General features: G+C 38.1%; 1 protein-coding gene across 1 annotated transcript in view; it reads right to left on the minus strand.

Annotated features, from left to right (window-relative positions):
* Positions 1-4,253: 4,253 nt before the first annotated feature.
* Positions 4,254-16,919, minus strand: part of LOC127950536 (protein phosphatase 1 regulatory subunit 29-like) — an 87,191-nt gene continuing 74,525 nt past the window's right edge. Inside the window, exon 3 of the mRNA XM_052547662.1 lies at positions 4,254-15,560. Coding sequence (XP_052403622.1) covers positions 12,595-15,291 — 2,697 coding nt within the window. The 5' untranslated portion in view covers positions 15,292-15,560 and the 3' untranslated portion in view covers positions 4,254-12,594. The remainder of the gene's footprint in view (positions 15,561-16,919) is intronic.

Below are 16,919 nucleotides of genomic sequence, written 5' to 3' on the forward strand. Positions count from 1 at the left end.
CTCCAACAGAGGTGAAGACATCAATGAGAGAGTTTGGTCTTAATAACACTCACACTCATGCACACAACTGCACTGATTTATGTGCTGAATTTCCAGCCGCTCAGCCTCCCTGCGAACCCAATCGATTGGTGAAGCATGAAAATACATCTAGAGCCAAAGGGAAGTTTACTTTCATTTACTTTTTCATTGCTTGATTTTATTCAGTAGACATATATGAGTATGAATAGGGCATGAAAGGCTTAAAATTGAATTAACAAATTGAATTAATTCAAGATAAAATCAACTGTATTTGCTCAACCGTGAGAGTTGCTTGCATCATTGTTAAACTTGTTTATGCTTTGTAAAGGATTGTGTATGCTTTTGTGTGCACTCAATCCAAAGTCTGTGAATAATTAAAACAGAATAATACAAATAAATTATATGTAACAATATTTAATACAATAGCACACACACACACACACACACATATGTATATAACTGATATGTACTTCATTTATTAATATGTTTATTAATATTATTATTATTAAGTGAATATAAAAGTGGCATATGATGTCAGAAGCAGGGACAGCAGATTAAAAAACAGCAACGGTGGACAAAGGGAAAACGGGGAGGAGATGGACTGAAAAGAGGGGAACGAACAACCCCGAAGACGAACTTAAATAAGCGATAATCTTTTCAGAAGTATGCACGAGAATCCATCCATGCATCTAAAACCGTTTACACAATGACACACTATATTCAGAGTAATTGCATGCTGTCAGTGAGGCGTTTTTCCCCCTTCAGGAATGAAAAGAGCTGCCGGCTCTACAAATGCAGATCATTCCTCATGCACCACTGCTGTACCTCAGGACTATTTTGCCTTATCTTTGAAAAACACTAATCATAAGAGGGAAGTAAATAAATGAATGAATCATTTTTGAAAAACTGAATATGTAATTGTTTCTAATGTTTGTGGGGGGAAGTCGCATTGAGGTTAAAGAGGTGTGTTGTGTAATTTAAACAGCCTGTCCTGTGAATTGCCACGGGCAAATCTTTTGACCTCATCCTGTCCACAAGTACTGTTCTGCTGAGACCCTGTGCTCTCAGTGCTCAGGATGTACAGTGGCCCCAAAATATTTGGACGCTTAAAAATATAGAAATGTATTTGTTTATTTAGCTATGACTTTTACCTTGCATGGTTTTGAAGTGATTAGTGTATATGTAAAGATGACGGCATAACAGAATAGGTCAGACAGGAGTTTCCTTGGACAATGACATTGTGATCTGTAGGGAGAGCAGGGAGCAGGTGGAGGAAAACCTGGAGAGGTGGAGGTTTGCGCTGGAGAGAAGAGGAATGAAAGTCAGTCGTAGTAAGACTGAGTACTGTGCATGTGTGTGAATGAAAGGAAGGGAAGTGGAACAGTAAGGTTACAGGGTGAAGAGGTGAAGAAGGTACAGGAATTTAAGTACTTGGGGTCAACAGTCCAGAGTAATGGAGAGTGTGCAAAAGAGGTAAAGAAGCGAGTGCAGGCAGGTTGGAATGGATGGAGAGTGAGTATATTGGTAGGAGAATGTTGGACATGGAGCTGCCAGGCAGGAGGCAAAGAGGAAAACCAAATATAGATGAAATTAATGAGGATATGAAGCTAGTGGGTGCAAGTGTTGAGGATGCAGAAGATAGGGATAGGTGGAGAGAGATGATTCGCTGTGGTGACCCCTGAAGGGAAAAGCCGAAAGAAGAAGAAGTGCTCATAACAGAATAACCACAGGCCCATCACATTAATGTGCTCCACTGACATTTGACAGCCAGAATGTATAACAATGCAATTTTACTTTTCAGCATTTATTGTTTTTAAACCTAACAAATGTTTTGTATAACGTATTATTTAAAAAGTGTTTTAATATTTCTTTAAAATAAATGACACTGGGTTTGACATTTTATTGCAATAACAGTGTGACTGATGCGTCTAAATACTTTTTCATGATAATTTTTCTTTAGAACGAATGACACTAGCTGGATATTTATGGTTCAGAGAAAAACAACACAGTAAATAGTTTTTTCCCCTTAATGAATGCAACAACAATGGAGGAAAACAATGAAAAAGATCATAAATACTTAACATGTCTTTCCTGAAATCCTTTATTTTTTTCACACTTGTGCTCTGCCTTCCTACTGTGTGAAATATCGAGGGACCTGATGAAGTCTTGCAGGGTCGTTCTCAGATCAGGAGAACATTCTCTACTTCATCTCACCTCACCTCAAAGTCCTCCAGGTATTTCTTCCATCTGTTTCAAAGGTTAATGCTCCAAGAAGTCAACCATGAATCAACTCTGTTCTGACTATGCTCATGCTCTGGGACTGTGTAACACCTGTGATTCAAAGCATCTCACAAGTCTGATTACTCTTCAGTTTGTCAAGTTACTATGAAGATTCAGTTGCTGTTCGGTTTGTGGAGTTCATTGCTCAGATGCTCAAAAATCACAGAATTTATTTGTTACCAATGTAACTTCAAAGTTTGGGGTTGGTTTTTACTGGAAGTCTCTTTTGCTCATCAGAGGTGCTGTTATACTGCTTTATACTTTAATGGAAACCATGATTTCCCCCCTAGGATTCTTTTAGGAATAAAAATAATAAAATCTGACTCAATAGAATATGAAGCAAAAGAGTTTTTATTCCCTTTTTTTTTTAAATAACCACTTCAGCAAATGGTTCACCAATTTTCTGATTATTGAATGACTTTGTAGCAGTTCATAATCTATTTTTCTTCACAAATGAAGCTCCCTTCTGATCGAAGCTGTTAATATGAGCCCATTTTGCACATCCATTACAACTGATCCATTTCTGGCCAATTATGGAAAACAGCTTATTGCATTTATAGCACTCTGCATCATTTCCTTCCATGCCATGGGTGGTTTTTGACCATCCATGGACCTATAATGTCACATGTAAGTGCATTTCTTTTAGATACATTTAAATATAAGCATATATGTTTAAGAGATCTCGTTGGCTACATAAGTCTGATGTAAGTCTACATATAAGTCATTATATTTTCTAATAACCTCAAATCAAAGGGGCCTTTTAAACCAGAGGGGCCTTCATATTTTCTAAATCCATCTTGAAGACTTTTTTCCATCTTAATTCTCTTTCTTTCTGCAGCTTTGAGGAGAGATTGTTGCACGTCTTAAGTCTTCATTAGCAGCATGACTGAAAGTCTCTCTCCTACAGGCATGAATGATTTATCCTGGCCAGGGCATCCATATCCACCCTGCTGTTTCACCCCCTCATCAATCATGCACTCCCACACAACATTATTAATTGCTTCATAATTTAGTGGGCTTTGTATGTTGATGACTTAATGTACGTTTGAAGGAATAAGAGTGCTGTATCTCAGCAGAGAACAGAGAAGGACGCATAGACTCTTACTGGAGCTCTGTTCTGCTGGCTGGTTCTTCCTTGTTATTAAATGAGGTGCATTTTATTCATTTTCCACTCTGTTTCTCTAGTTCAGAAGTTCTGTTTATGTCTAAAAAATCACTTTAACAAGGAGTCTTAAATATCCTCATGTGTTTTCTTCTATAAAACTTGGAAAACGTATGGAGTAACATGCAGCATCTCAACTTTCACTGGACATCATTGACTCACATTGGAACCATTTCTGCTTATTTGGAATTTCTTAGCAGTTTGATCAAATACATTCACAAATCATCTGATAGAAAATGGCTAGAGCTATTTTTCTTTCTTTGATTTCTTTGGTCCTTTGGAATGTAAAGTTGCATTTACAAGCTAAAATGTGAACAACATGTTCCTGTTATCCAGCAATTAATAATAAAATTATGGAGAGGAGTGTTACAATCTGGCGTATAGCCAAATGGTGAGTTCACATATTTTCCCATATTTTTTTAGTGCTCTCTGCACTGAAGGATGCTTCACCATTATTTAAACGAGTTATCTATAGTAAATTATTGCTGACATACTGAATAAGCTGCCCTTAGAACATCATAAAATGAACTATAGCTAAATATTGTGCATGTTGGTCAGAAAGTCTGTTCTGTTCATGTGGGCAGCTTTGGCCAGAATAAGCTGCAAAGTAAACCAACCTTTACGCCAAAATAGAAAGTTTGGCTCTGCAAGATGTTTAGTATGTATTACATTTCTCACACTTGTTTATCTGTGATTCAAACAAAGATTTAAAACTAAACAAAAGAGTCACTTAGCAGCCCTCAATAAAAACACTAAAAAACTTTGGACAAACAAAAATCACAAGAGACAAGAGTTGCAGAATATCCATGCATTTTCAATGATATTTTGTGTGAATAAAACAGGTACTGCATCCGCAGCTTTTTTTAATTACAAATTTATTGCAAATATAGAAATAGATCTTTTGTACAGAATTTGTGGTGAAGATGTAGGATATAATTACCAGCAAAATAAATGTAAGTAAACCATTTCAGAGGCTTTTTTTTCTCACATCAAAGAAATTGTGTCCTTTTTTAAGGTCCATTCCTTAGATAGAAAGAGATGCAAAGAAATATACAGCTGATCTCTCATTGTGGATGAGGCTCTTTAAAATTGCTGAAATTCATTTACAATTCTGTTTAATCCTGTAGCTGAAGGCTCAACTACTTATGATGTCTGGTATCAAACTGTTAGAAAGCTCACTCACAGTTGGAGATGTTTTGTGTGTTGCCGTGGAAAAGCTTTGGTTTCCACTTCAAAAAAAAAAATCAATCGAATAACTATTTTTTTCTCTCACATTTAGGCCTTTTTCAGAATCTTTCTAGCCTCGACCAATAAAATGCTATATTATTTGTGCATGCATAATGTTCTAACAGGACAGTGAACTGAAGAGCCATTGGCAGGAGTTCAGACATAATTAGCTTGGTGTTGTGGTTTGGCTCAAGACATGCCGTTGTGGCTTCACTGCCTTAAATAATCAATGCAGGCCTCTTTCTTCAGTCAGGCCAAATAGAAAATGGCATCTCTTACAGCCTTCAGAGACTCCAGCGTCCCGAACAGACCAGCCCCTATCTAAGTACCTCTCTTTCACTGCCCATAGACTATTCCACCCACTGACTTCTCTAAAATGCTGAAACATTTATTCGCTGATGTTTACTTCATCATTGATCCAATGAGCAGCCGTGCACGGGAGAATGTTTTTCTCCAGCAGAGGCGAGGGGCTACAGTGGGACACCTGCAAGGTTAATGTAGTGGATGTGCCATATACTCTCATTTATTGATCTGGAGTCTGTTAGGTGGAACTGAGTTCTGCAGAGGATGAATTGACCCAGCTAGGATCTCGCTTTTCTTTTTCATTGCAGATCGAAATAACCATAAGAGATAAAGATCTTATTTTGGCACTAAACAAGACAGACCAATACATTCTTTTTTTCTTTTTTTTTTTTATGGCAGAATACAAAGCTTTCCCATGGCATTGTTTCAGGCACCTTTTTTTCTTGGTTTAAAACTGTATTTCAGGGACAGTTCAGCATCACTGAGATATGAATAAACCTCAGTGCCTCAAAATGATGGCAAGTTCTGACAACATTTCAATGCCTAATTTTTGCTTCATTTGCAACATATATCCACTCAGTGTACACAACAATATAATTCATCTCTTTGAAAAATACAGGAAATCATGCAAACATAACACTTTGTTTCTTTTTCTGCCACTTTCTCTGGTCTCAGATTGAATCAGATCTGGATAACGTGGATCACTTCATTAACCCAGTCCAAAGCTATACAACATGTTACCCTAAGATCACCCACCCCGATCTCCCACCCTGAAAAATAGTAATAACAATTACAACTACAACTTCAGTGATGAAAAAAATAAATAAAATAACATCTTTTTACAAAGTTTGAAATTCACAAATATAGCTATTTGTCTACTATTCACCTCCTGTTTTTTTGGAATATGAAATCATATTTGTGAAAGGAGGGCTACTAAAGCAAAAGAGAATAAAAGGAGATGCAAGCTAATAATTGTCATAAATATTCCTGAGCCATATTTTGGGACAGGTGAAGGCTCAAAGATGCTCAAGAAAACAGAGACAGACCCGCCAAACTCATGCCAACATCATGTGAGGAGATTATTATACTGGAGGATTAAAACAAAACAAAATTAAACACAAAAGGCCATTGTCACCATTTTGAACATTTTACCCTCAGGTTTGGCAAAACAGTTTTTGAGGCATTATTTGAGTATTCAGATTGACTGTAAAAATAATCAAATGAATGACAGAGAAGACCCAAATACCACCCCTCCAAACCACCCACTTTATAAAGAGCCAAAGTCCGACTGCAAGACACATACAGTGAATCCTCAGCAATTTATACATAAAAAACACTCTAAGATGTGCATTCTGTTCATTAGTGCCTAAATCCCTTCCATGCTGAAACATTTTAGACTTTAAACTAACATAAGGATGTACTGTTACACTAACACTACTGCTAGACTACAGCCAGCAAAACAAACTAAGTTTAAGTGCACCTTTAAATATATGGATTCATTAAGTGTCCTCTGTTCTTCTCCACAGCAATGCTCTAGAGATATCTTGATATGTTGGCCTGTAGACAGAGAGTGAGACTACAGAGGGAATGAGTGAAAGAAAGGACATCAAGCTGGTGGAGTCTGAAGTTAATTGAGAAGTGAGTGATGGAGAGGGATGAAAGAGTACCCAGGATTAACTGGTGTGATCTCCTATTGTGAATCGCTGGGAAAATCCAAGTTAGCTCCTTTAACATTCCCACATGTATTTTTAAACATTTCCCACGATTTCTGAGAGGAGAGTGTGAAGCTGAAAGGATAGTTAACCCGAAAATGACAGTTCTGTCATTATTTGCTTTCCAAAATGGGGACAACGTTATTTTTTTCTGTGGAACAACAACAAATAAGTTGTATTTATAAAAAATAATCTTCATACAGCTTTTTCCTTAGTGACCACCGCTGGTTTCTTTTTTTTCTTTTTTGTTAGGTGAACTATCCCTTTGGAATGAACCAATAAACATTTGTTACCCTGGACCACAAGACCAGTCATAAGGCTCAATTTCTTGAAATTGTGATATATACACAATCTGAAAGCTGAATAAATAAGTTTTCCTTTGATGTATAGTTTGTTAGGATCAGACAATATTTGGTCGAGGAAAACTGAGAAAATCGCCTTTGAAGTTGTTCATATGAAGACCTTACCAATGCATATTACTAATCAAAAATTAGGTTTTGATATATTTACGGTAGGAAAAGTACAAAATATCTTAATGGAACATGATCTTTACTAAATATCCTAATGATTTTTGGCATTAAAATAAAAATTTGATCCATACAATGTTTTTTTTTTTTTGATATTCCTAAAAATATATCCCAGCCATTTAAAACTGGTTTGGTGGCCCAGGGTCACATTTGGATTTAAATCTGTTAAAGGCAATTCAGACCATCTAATCATCTAAGGTAGGCTTTCCCCACTTCATAACATTACAGTTTGGGAATGTTGTTTATTCATTCATTATCAGGTTGATGCAGCTTGCATTCTCTGATTCTCTCTACTCTCAAAGTACTCCTACACACTTGCTGCATCATCTTCACTCCTGATTTACTGTCTCCTCCTGATCCTGAGTCTTTTCCATCATCATACATTCTCTGACTCACTTTGATGAGCTCGTTCAGATTTAACCCCCTCTCTCCTGCACTTGCTTCATCACTCAACACACGCTTTCGTCTCTTTCAATCACAGTTTAATATAAAGATTTATTTCTTAATTTTTTCTTATTTCTCAAAGCCCCTGGGCTGTGTGTTTGAGAAGCACAGAAACTGGCCCTTTTATTGTCTCCTCTAGTTCGAAACAATTGCGGTTATCCAACTTGAAGCCTGTCTCTCACAATCCTGCTGTTTTCTACCTCACCGTCAAAACAGAATTCAGAGAACATTTGAGAGAAAAGAACAAGCAATTGGAAAATATCAGAGGGAAAACATGCCAGTGTGGAGCTCTTCTGCACAAAGAGGGAGAATAGACTTAAAAGCTTCATAAAAGAGGCACAATTATCCTGACTCCAGAGACCCTCGGAGTGATTTTCTCTAAGCTTCTTTTGAGCATGAACAAAGATGGGCAAAGCCAACGAGTAGGACCTTCAAAGACACCTCAGAACATGTTGACTGCATGTAGTCCTTTTTGGATTTAAGAGGCAATAATAAGCTTGACAAACAATATTTGGTCCTGAGAAATTATTAAGTCAGTTAAATATGAATGCTATTCTTGTAAAAACAAGTAATTGAATTTAAATGTGTTCAATACAAATTGAGAACAATACACATAAGTGAAGAGTTTGGACCTTAGTTTCAAAATAATTAATAAATAATGGGGATTTATGTCAGAATTAGTTAATAACCTCCAAAAGTTTCACCTCTGTCACTCTTGCAATTCAAAGGCTGTTTCACGAGTCCGAGGAGAGGGCTCTGAGATTGGTAATTGTTCCCGAACCTGATTACCTCTGCATCCTCCTCCCGAAATTTGTTAATAAATCATCACTAAAAAGAAAGGAGGTTGGAGTGAAAATCTTGTTTCAAAGCATTAAATCATATCTCTTTAGCTCTCTTCAAGCCAATCTCCTTCTGTAGTGTCTAACACTAAGAGGAAGCTAAAGAGCTTAGAAAAGTAAAAACTGCTGTGGAAGAGTAATCCACTTTACGCTCAATGTAATAATACTAAAATATGACAATGATTAATGTCAAAGTATTTTCTACTCTTAGTACAACCAACTTCCTTAACACAACTCTTGTCAGAGGGCCTACAGAAAGAACATATTAATATAAAAATATGACACTTTGACCGAACATAAATTAAGCCACACTTTTAAATATCCTATGCCATGTGATACTGACTGGTTATAGGTAACAGAATACCGAAAAAAAAAAAAAACAGCCTACAGTCCACTACAGATCACTATTTCGTTCAACCAGAGCTGGTATCAACAATAGTCAACGTGGCTTTCCTGGTCAAAACAGGTTATTCAGGAACTTCTGAACGTTGAATTGTTAACAAAATCTAAATTTTTACAGCAAAGCAAACATGGAGCAGGAATATAATAATACTTTAGCACCGGACTGAGAAGAAGAGACATACACATGCATTATTAAACTCCTCCAAAAACAGCGGTAGTGAAACTCTGACCCCCAACTATCCACTACGATCATTTCAGCATAAAGAAAGTGGCACTGCCATGAAATGACTATCTTTGCCTGTTAGTTCTGTGGTAGGGTGGTAAACAAACGTTGTTTGGCTGAACTGGGTAATTATGCATGACTCGTCAAGTCAAAAGTTAAAGGCCAAGTGAAAAAATAAAGAAAGAATGAATTAAATCATGAAATAGCATATGAATGGAGGTCTGATATAAAAATGTGATTTGGTGGAGGGAGACCTTAACTTGAAATAATTGAATTGTCAGTTTGTCCTGAACGAATGGGGGAAATGTTCAAGGGAGCTGAGGGAATGTTCAAGCTTGAGCAAATTGAAAAGGGAACACCACAATCTTACTCCCCAGCAAAGCATGATAAGAAAAAACAGTAAGCACACATTTTCTAAAACAAATAATACATAACAGAAAAATCTTATAGATGCCATGCCAATTGTATTATTACTTCCCTTCAAAGTTTTTTTTTCTTTCTTTTTTGTTGCTTTCTTTTTTTTTCTTTGTCAATGAGGGGAGGCACAATAAAAAAACATATCTAAAAACATAAAGCTGGGCATCAATTTTTACTGTTATAAAAATGAACAGTCATTTAAGATTGAGTGTTCATTGTTAGTTCCTTAATACCAGTCCAAGTGGTTTTAAAATCAGGTTCATAAAGTGAGGAAAATGTCACAGTAAGCCTCCGGTAGCAGTCCTTCATTGGTCCATTTCAGTTGCCAGAGAACAGTTTGTTCGGTTAAGGTCCAACTTTTCTCTCTGCAATGTCTTAAGCACACAAGTAGTGCCCTAATAATCCACATTATAGCTGCTGCTGTCCCTTCTTCTGTAAACCATTAAGCATCCTGTAAAATCCTTGAACACATTTTTTTTTAAAGCCACCAAAAACAGACAACCAAAGAGACATTCTGCCTGAGTGTATGTCCAATGTTGGCAGGTATCTGTTACATATTTACAATGAAAAAAACTTAATCGAGAGAAATGGTAAGAAAGATGAAGAAAGATGGTATATGAACATTTATTTACAATGAGCCCCTTATTAAATAAAGGGATATATTATGATTTACAGAAATGGCTCTTTATGTGGTACTACATCAAATAATGGAACCTTTTACTGAAGGCACAGAAACACCTGATGCTGAAAATGGGGGCAAAATAAAGAGGTTTGCTGGCTAATGCTAACCCCCATATGAGCTGTCTGCATTTTGTTTCAATTTAATAAATCTAATTTTCAAACTGGACATCTCAGACATGTTTCACCAGAAGTGATGTCAAGTTAAGTGCCTGTTACTTGTTAATTTGAAATAAATAAAAAAAGTAAGCACCTTCATGTTGTAACAAACACATATAACACAAAGTGTCAAGTTTACTATGCTCTTTCCCATGCAATTATAATCAATCATGACTGCGGCCTTTAAGCTCTAAAAAGAATGCAAAAGCATAAAATTATAATGAAAGTGGTTTATATTACTTGAATGCTACATACAAAGCCTTCTGAGGACACACAATAGCTTTGAGAAACACGCTTTCTTTTGCGTCCTTTTTGAAATTTGTGAGCTCAGTCCGCATTCATTGTACAGTATATGTACGGAAAAGAATATGGGAAACAGTTCAAAATGTCACCTCTTGTGTTTTGCAGAAGAAAGATAGTCATACAGTTTTGAAACAACACAAAGCTGAATAGAGAATTTTTATGTTTAGGTGAAACTATCCCTTTAAGCAATGTATTTAGTCCTAAATATTGTAAAAACTTAATTTTCTGTAAAGTTGCTTTGCTACAATTTGTATCATAAAAAGTGCTATACAAATAAACTTAAACTGAATTGAACATTTAGAGTGGGGTGGGGGTATAATTATAATACACTGAGTAAACCCAATTCATTTCATGTGCCTGCTGGATATCTCATATTTCATACTTGAGAATATGTTGTAAACGGATGTACATTTTCCCACAGAGCCACCAATCAAATGTTTTGGTTTATTGGTCCATGAAACTGTAGGCTGAACTTGGTTGCTGAGAAAAGAAGCAAGAGTGATCTCTTTTAATCAAATTGGAGGTCTTGGATGCTTACCCTTGCACACTAAAGGATATAGCCTGGCTAATTGCTAATTAGTTAGTCTAATCTAACTGGACATTATTAAAATAATTGCTGACAGAGATAAAGTGGGAAGAGCTGTAATCAACATTGAAACCAAAAGTTAGTAAGCGATAACAAGAGCATAAAATATTTGTTCATTAAAATAAATTATTTGTATTTTTTCTATAATTTATTAAATCAATTATTGCTACTTGTTATGTTGTCATAATTTCAGTATCAGCATCATGGATAATAATTACCCCAATAAATAAATTAATGAAAAAAAAAAAAAAAGCCTGGAGAAACATGTCATATAAAGCATCAGTTTAAAAGTGTCACAACAGGGTCTAGGTTAGTTTGCCTGTTGATTGCTCAGCTGGCAGCAACAGGCTTCCAAAAGCCAATTAATGGACTAAACAAATTGACCTTAGGGCAGAGGAACAGAATACATAAACCTCTACTGCCAACAGCCACTTTGTGCTCATGCTGTGATACAGGTGACAAGGTAACCTCTGATAAAGAAATGCTAATAATAATGCATCAGTGATGAGAGAGGTACAGAGCTATGTCTGTTTAATCTCAAACACAGATTTTCACATTTTCCACAGACGCTAGTAAATATACAGTATTTTCTCTAGCACTCATTGCACTATTTATGTCATCCTGCTCAGCACAGCAAGCAGCTGCCATACAGGGAGTATTTTCTGTTTCATTTTTTTTATCTTTTCCTTCACTCCATTCCTTTATTTTCTCACATGAGTAGTGCTATTGAAATGTAAATTTGGTTGCCCTGTGTATAGTCTCTAAAATATGGAAGGGGTAAACTGCTTTTGACAGGTTTGTAGAAAATGAGTGCATTATTTTGTTCTACTAAAACACACACTCATACACATTCCCACCTAACAAATGAATGAGATGGCCTTTTTTTTTTTTTTTTTTTTTTAAGTGGGAGGATAAACAGAGATTCTGTCTCAAGCTGAATGAGGACTCAGGTTACAAAGGTCTCACCATATGAATGATGAACACACTGATGAATGCTGAGTAAAATACAATTATTTCAATTATTGACAAATGATAAGCCCATCTGCCCTTTTTTACTGAGTACGACAATTGTCACCCTCTCAGATAATATCTCTGAATGTTATCTTATGTGTATATTGTATCCTTAGGCTCTTTTACTCTCTTTTTGGCCCACTGTACAAAAACAGATTAAAGTAACTTGTCCTCAAACCCTGACAAACTTGGCTACGCTTTGCACATTGCAGCCTTTACCCGATTTCTTTACTACAGTCGCTCTCTCCTGGTTTATCAGGCAGTGAAGGAGACTTGCGCTGTGTTTCCACGCAGTCGCATAGATTACAGCTTTTGCTGTGCTGACACACCCTTCCAGTAGTCAAGGATGTCATGCAAGTCCTCCCCCTTGGCAAACTGGACCTTTTTGCGCAAGGCATTTCCAGCTGTTACATAACAGGACTCCTCATGTGGACCCTTTCTGTGGGGACGGAAGCGCTCCCAGATGCGCAAGGTGCTTTCAGAAGAGTACTCTGGACTCGAGGAGTAGCCAGAGTAATTGTGGTGGCGGGGAGAGAGTTGAGAGTAGGAAGCAGCGTCTCTCTTGGTGCGTGACAGAGGCTTGAGAAAAGAGACCCTTTGGGCTGGGGAGTCATGAGAGCCCTCATAGTAAAGGGCAGGGACTGAGTGACGATGTTCTGCACAGTGGTAGTCTGGGTGCACCTCCAGGTGCTGCTGAATGCCCATCCCATCTAAAGTACCACCATCAATGCTACAACCACCACCACCACTACCTACTAAAGGGAGCCTCTCCAGGGGCTCACCACACCCCAATGGGCTGCCCTTGTCTGGATACTGGCAAGGATCTGGGCTGTGGGGTTCTGGAACATCTAGGCTGTAAACCCGACCTTTCCCACTGGAAGGGCGGCAGTGCCTCTTGGAAGAAGAGACAATGACAGCTGCATCGGCACTCATCTGTCTTTGTATGGGCCTAACTGCAGAAGCTGGGGGAGGTGGACGGTATGGTGGTGACACAAAGCCACCCCCTGTGATCCCAGGTCTCTCTGACAGAGGAGCTGTGAAGGGACGAGGGGGTGGAGGAGGAATTTTTGGGGAAGGAAAGACTTGGCAAGTATCATTGACACTAGTAGAAATGGGAATCAATCCTCTGGTCAGAGAGGAGGTAGAGGTAGGTGGGGGTGAGGTTGGACCACTTGCTGTGGTGGAAACAGATGTTGCAACAGAGTCCAGCTTAAGTGCATCAATGCAGTTGTTAATTATCTGGTTGACCTTGTCAACCTCCATTGCAATTGTTGAAATCTCAGATGCCGATCCACGGCCATCATCATCTGAATCGTCACACAGGTCACTTCCATCATCTCCACTGAGATCTTCCTCCCGAACACCATGTAACATAGCTCCATCTCTCCCCCTTTCGTCTCCTCCTACAGAGGTCCTAATATCCATATAGTTGCCCTTAGTGGCCATGGCCTCGGAGAAGGCAGATGCCATCTTTTCTACTTGAGGAATGGAGGACAGACGTGAGGAACTAGTGTTAGCGGAACCATGGCCAAGCATGGCAGAGCTGGATGAGGAGGACATGGGTAATTTGCCATGGTGATGCTGATGGTGGCTTTGCTCATGAAGTTTCTGGATAGCTGTGGGGTCATTTGCAACTGCCGCTGCCACCTCTGGTCCATATCGCATTTCCAGAATGGTCTTCTTCACACAAATGGATTTTTCTTTCTCTTCTTTTCTGCGACGTCTTCGCAAGCAGTAGTAGATAAACCCGAGAATAATGAGCATTCCAAAGAGGCAACCAACAATGGTCATGATGTAGTGGGTGGTCGTGGAGGGTGGAGGCATCAAATCATCTGGATTTGGAGCTCTGGTAGAAAAGTATAAACAAGTGTGGTTGTAGCGCTGTGAATTGCGTATTGATGCCACGCAGAAAGTGTAGTTGGTGTTTGGTTTGAGCTTGTTAAGGGTGATCATTTCCTTTTTATTCTTCAAGTTCCTCACAACTGACACAAAGCTCTGATTGTACTGTACCAGGATGTACATCTTGCTGTATGGCTTTGGAATCTGGATAAGAAGGGACGCAGAAGAAAGAGACACATGATGCAGTTTGATGCTGGGACTAAATGCATTCTCAGATGAGGAGGAAGTTGTGGGCTGGTGGTATGGTCCAAAGTGTTCAAACATGTCAGGACCCATGCCTGAAGAATCAGGATCAGGTGGAAGAGATGTCATTCCTGGAATCCGCACCCCATCCCGGCACACAGAGGAAAGAATGTAGCGAGCACTCCGTCCGTGCCCAGCCACAGGACTCAGCAATGGATAGCCAAACAACTCCCGTGGGGTCTCGCATTGAAGTCGATCATAGGTGTGTGTGACATTGTTGAAGGCCTCTAACCAGGTGAGGAAACTATAGAGCTCACAGCCGCAGTGGAAAGGGTTTCCCGCAAGCTCACATCCCATGAGCCTGCCCAACACAGTGAAAGTAGAGGGGTCTAGTCGGGCTAGCTTGTTCGATGACAGGTCGAGGTTGCTTAGGCTGGGGCACTCCCAGAATGCATTGGTGGCAATGACTTCTATGAGATTGTGCTGCAAGAAAAGACATTGCATGCGTCCCAGACCTCGCAACATACCTTCAGTCAGGTTGGTTAACTTGTTATATCCAAGCTGCAAAACCTGTAGATTTGCTTGGCTTGCAAAAGCACCATCTTCGATGTATGAGATCTCATTCTTGGTGAGGTTGAGGTCAGTCAGATTTGTGAAGCGACTCAAGGAGGTGAAAAAAATAGCTTTGATCTTGTTCTCATTAAGTCGCAAGTCATGTACTGTGTTGTTGATGTGCTGTGGGATTGTCTCATATGGTGGCTGGTTCTGGCTGCAAATGGCCAACCACACATAACCTTTATCCCCCTCGATGAGCCAGCAGTCACCTCTGACCAATGATGGTGGGCATAAGAGCATAAAAAAGGGAAGGAAAAGGACGGTGGTACAGGAAGGACTGAAGGCCGTCAATACACTCATCATGATGGGAGTGGAGAGGAAGGGGATGTTTTAAAATAAAGGAAAACAAGGTTAGATTCTTATGGGAGTTTTCTGTTGAGAGTAAAAAAATATCTTTCACAAATGCAAAAACAAATGGATTTCCTTTTGGGCTGTCAAAGCTGTTGACTTGTCATGGTTTCTTGCAGAGTCCCCATATTTGCTCATATCCAGTATAGCACAGTTAGTGCCTGATACATTTTTCACACCAATCTTGACATGAAGGACAATTGCTGAAATCTTCCCTGATGAATCTGTAAAATAAAACAAAGACAATACATATGAGCTTAATTTACAAGGAAAATATAAAAGTATAAAACATCAAAAGTCTACAAATACAAAATTGTATAATATTGTATTTAATCTTATGTAAAATCAAACAACAAACACAAACAAATAAATAAATAAAAATATTCAACGTAACTTTAAAAAAAAAAATCTACACACGATTTATAAAATCAAATTTGAAAACAATTAATTTGGTTATCACAAAATACTAAAAAAATAGTTTTTTGCTTTTTTTTTGGGGGGGGGGGGGGGGTTAAGTGTAAATCTTAAAAGTTTCTATTATCAAGGCAATAACTAAGAACTAACTAACTAAAAAAATGCAAGAATTATGCGAACACGTGAAATTGTTATCACATGTAATTGGCATGTTATGGAATTTAACTATGTCAATTAAGTGAAAGGAGATGGAAAGCTGTGATGTCTACACTTTCCTGAATAATTTACAAGGTCAATTCTTTCTTTTATGAAGATAGTGGAAAAATGTATAACAAAAAGGTTTGTTGTATATGCAAACATATATACTGTACATGGATATATGTACCTATATAGTTATATGTATGCACGTATATATGTGCATATATTTACATATGTACATATAATATAGGAAAACGGCCAATTGTATATATGTCACATATATTAAAAACCTATATCAAAACCTATATTAATGTTTATAACGTTTATTTCATGTGGGATGCTTTAGTTCAAACATTTAATTGGTCCATATTTTCATTATAGCTAATGATGAGATAGCACAAGCGATTAAACAAGTTGGCACAAATTCATGAATTTGTGTATATGTGCTTAGTTGTTGCAGGAATCTCTTGTACAAAATCAGAAACACTCCCTATATAAAACCAGGGAGACCCACTTCCATTTGGACCATTTCCCAACAAATCATTAATTAGATGTAAGAACAAATAGTGCCCTACCCTTGGATTTAATCGTCTAAATCATTAGAACAGAAGTAAATGAGCCATGCACTGGCTTTCAAGAATAGGGCTCATTCATCTCACCCTGCCACCTATCAGTCAGGCCTCCATACAGACAGCGAGAGGGGATCATGATATGACAAACGTCATTAATCATCCACCCATGCTTCCCATTTCAGGAGTACTGTATGTCATAGAAGAAAAGGTATGTATAGAAATAGGGGATTAAAATGCTTTTGCACTGTGCCAGGAGCCATCCTCCTCTGAACGCTATGGAAAATGGAACACATACTGTATGCACAGACTCCAATCTGCCCCTCAATCCAGATGAGCCTAACAGTAGCTTTAATTCTTATGTTCTAGCCACGAGTACAATCGGTAAACACTCAAGTTACA

The sequence above is a fragment of the Carassius gibelio genome, chromosome A3, assembly GCF_023724105.1.
Source record: "Carassius gibelio isolate Cgi1373 ecotype wild population from Czech Republic chromosome A3, carGib1.2-hapl.c, whole genome shotgun sequence".
Lineage (NCBI taxonomy): Eukaryota > Metazoa > Chordata > Actinopteri > Cypriniformes > Cyprinidae > Carassius > Carassius gibelio.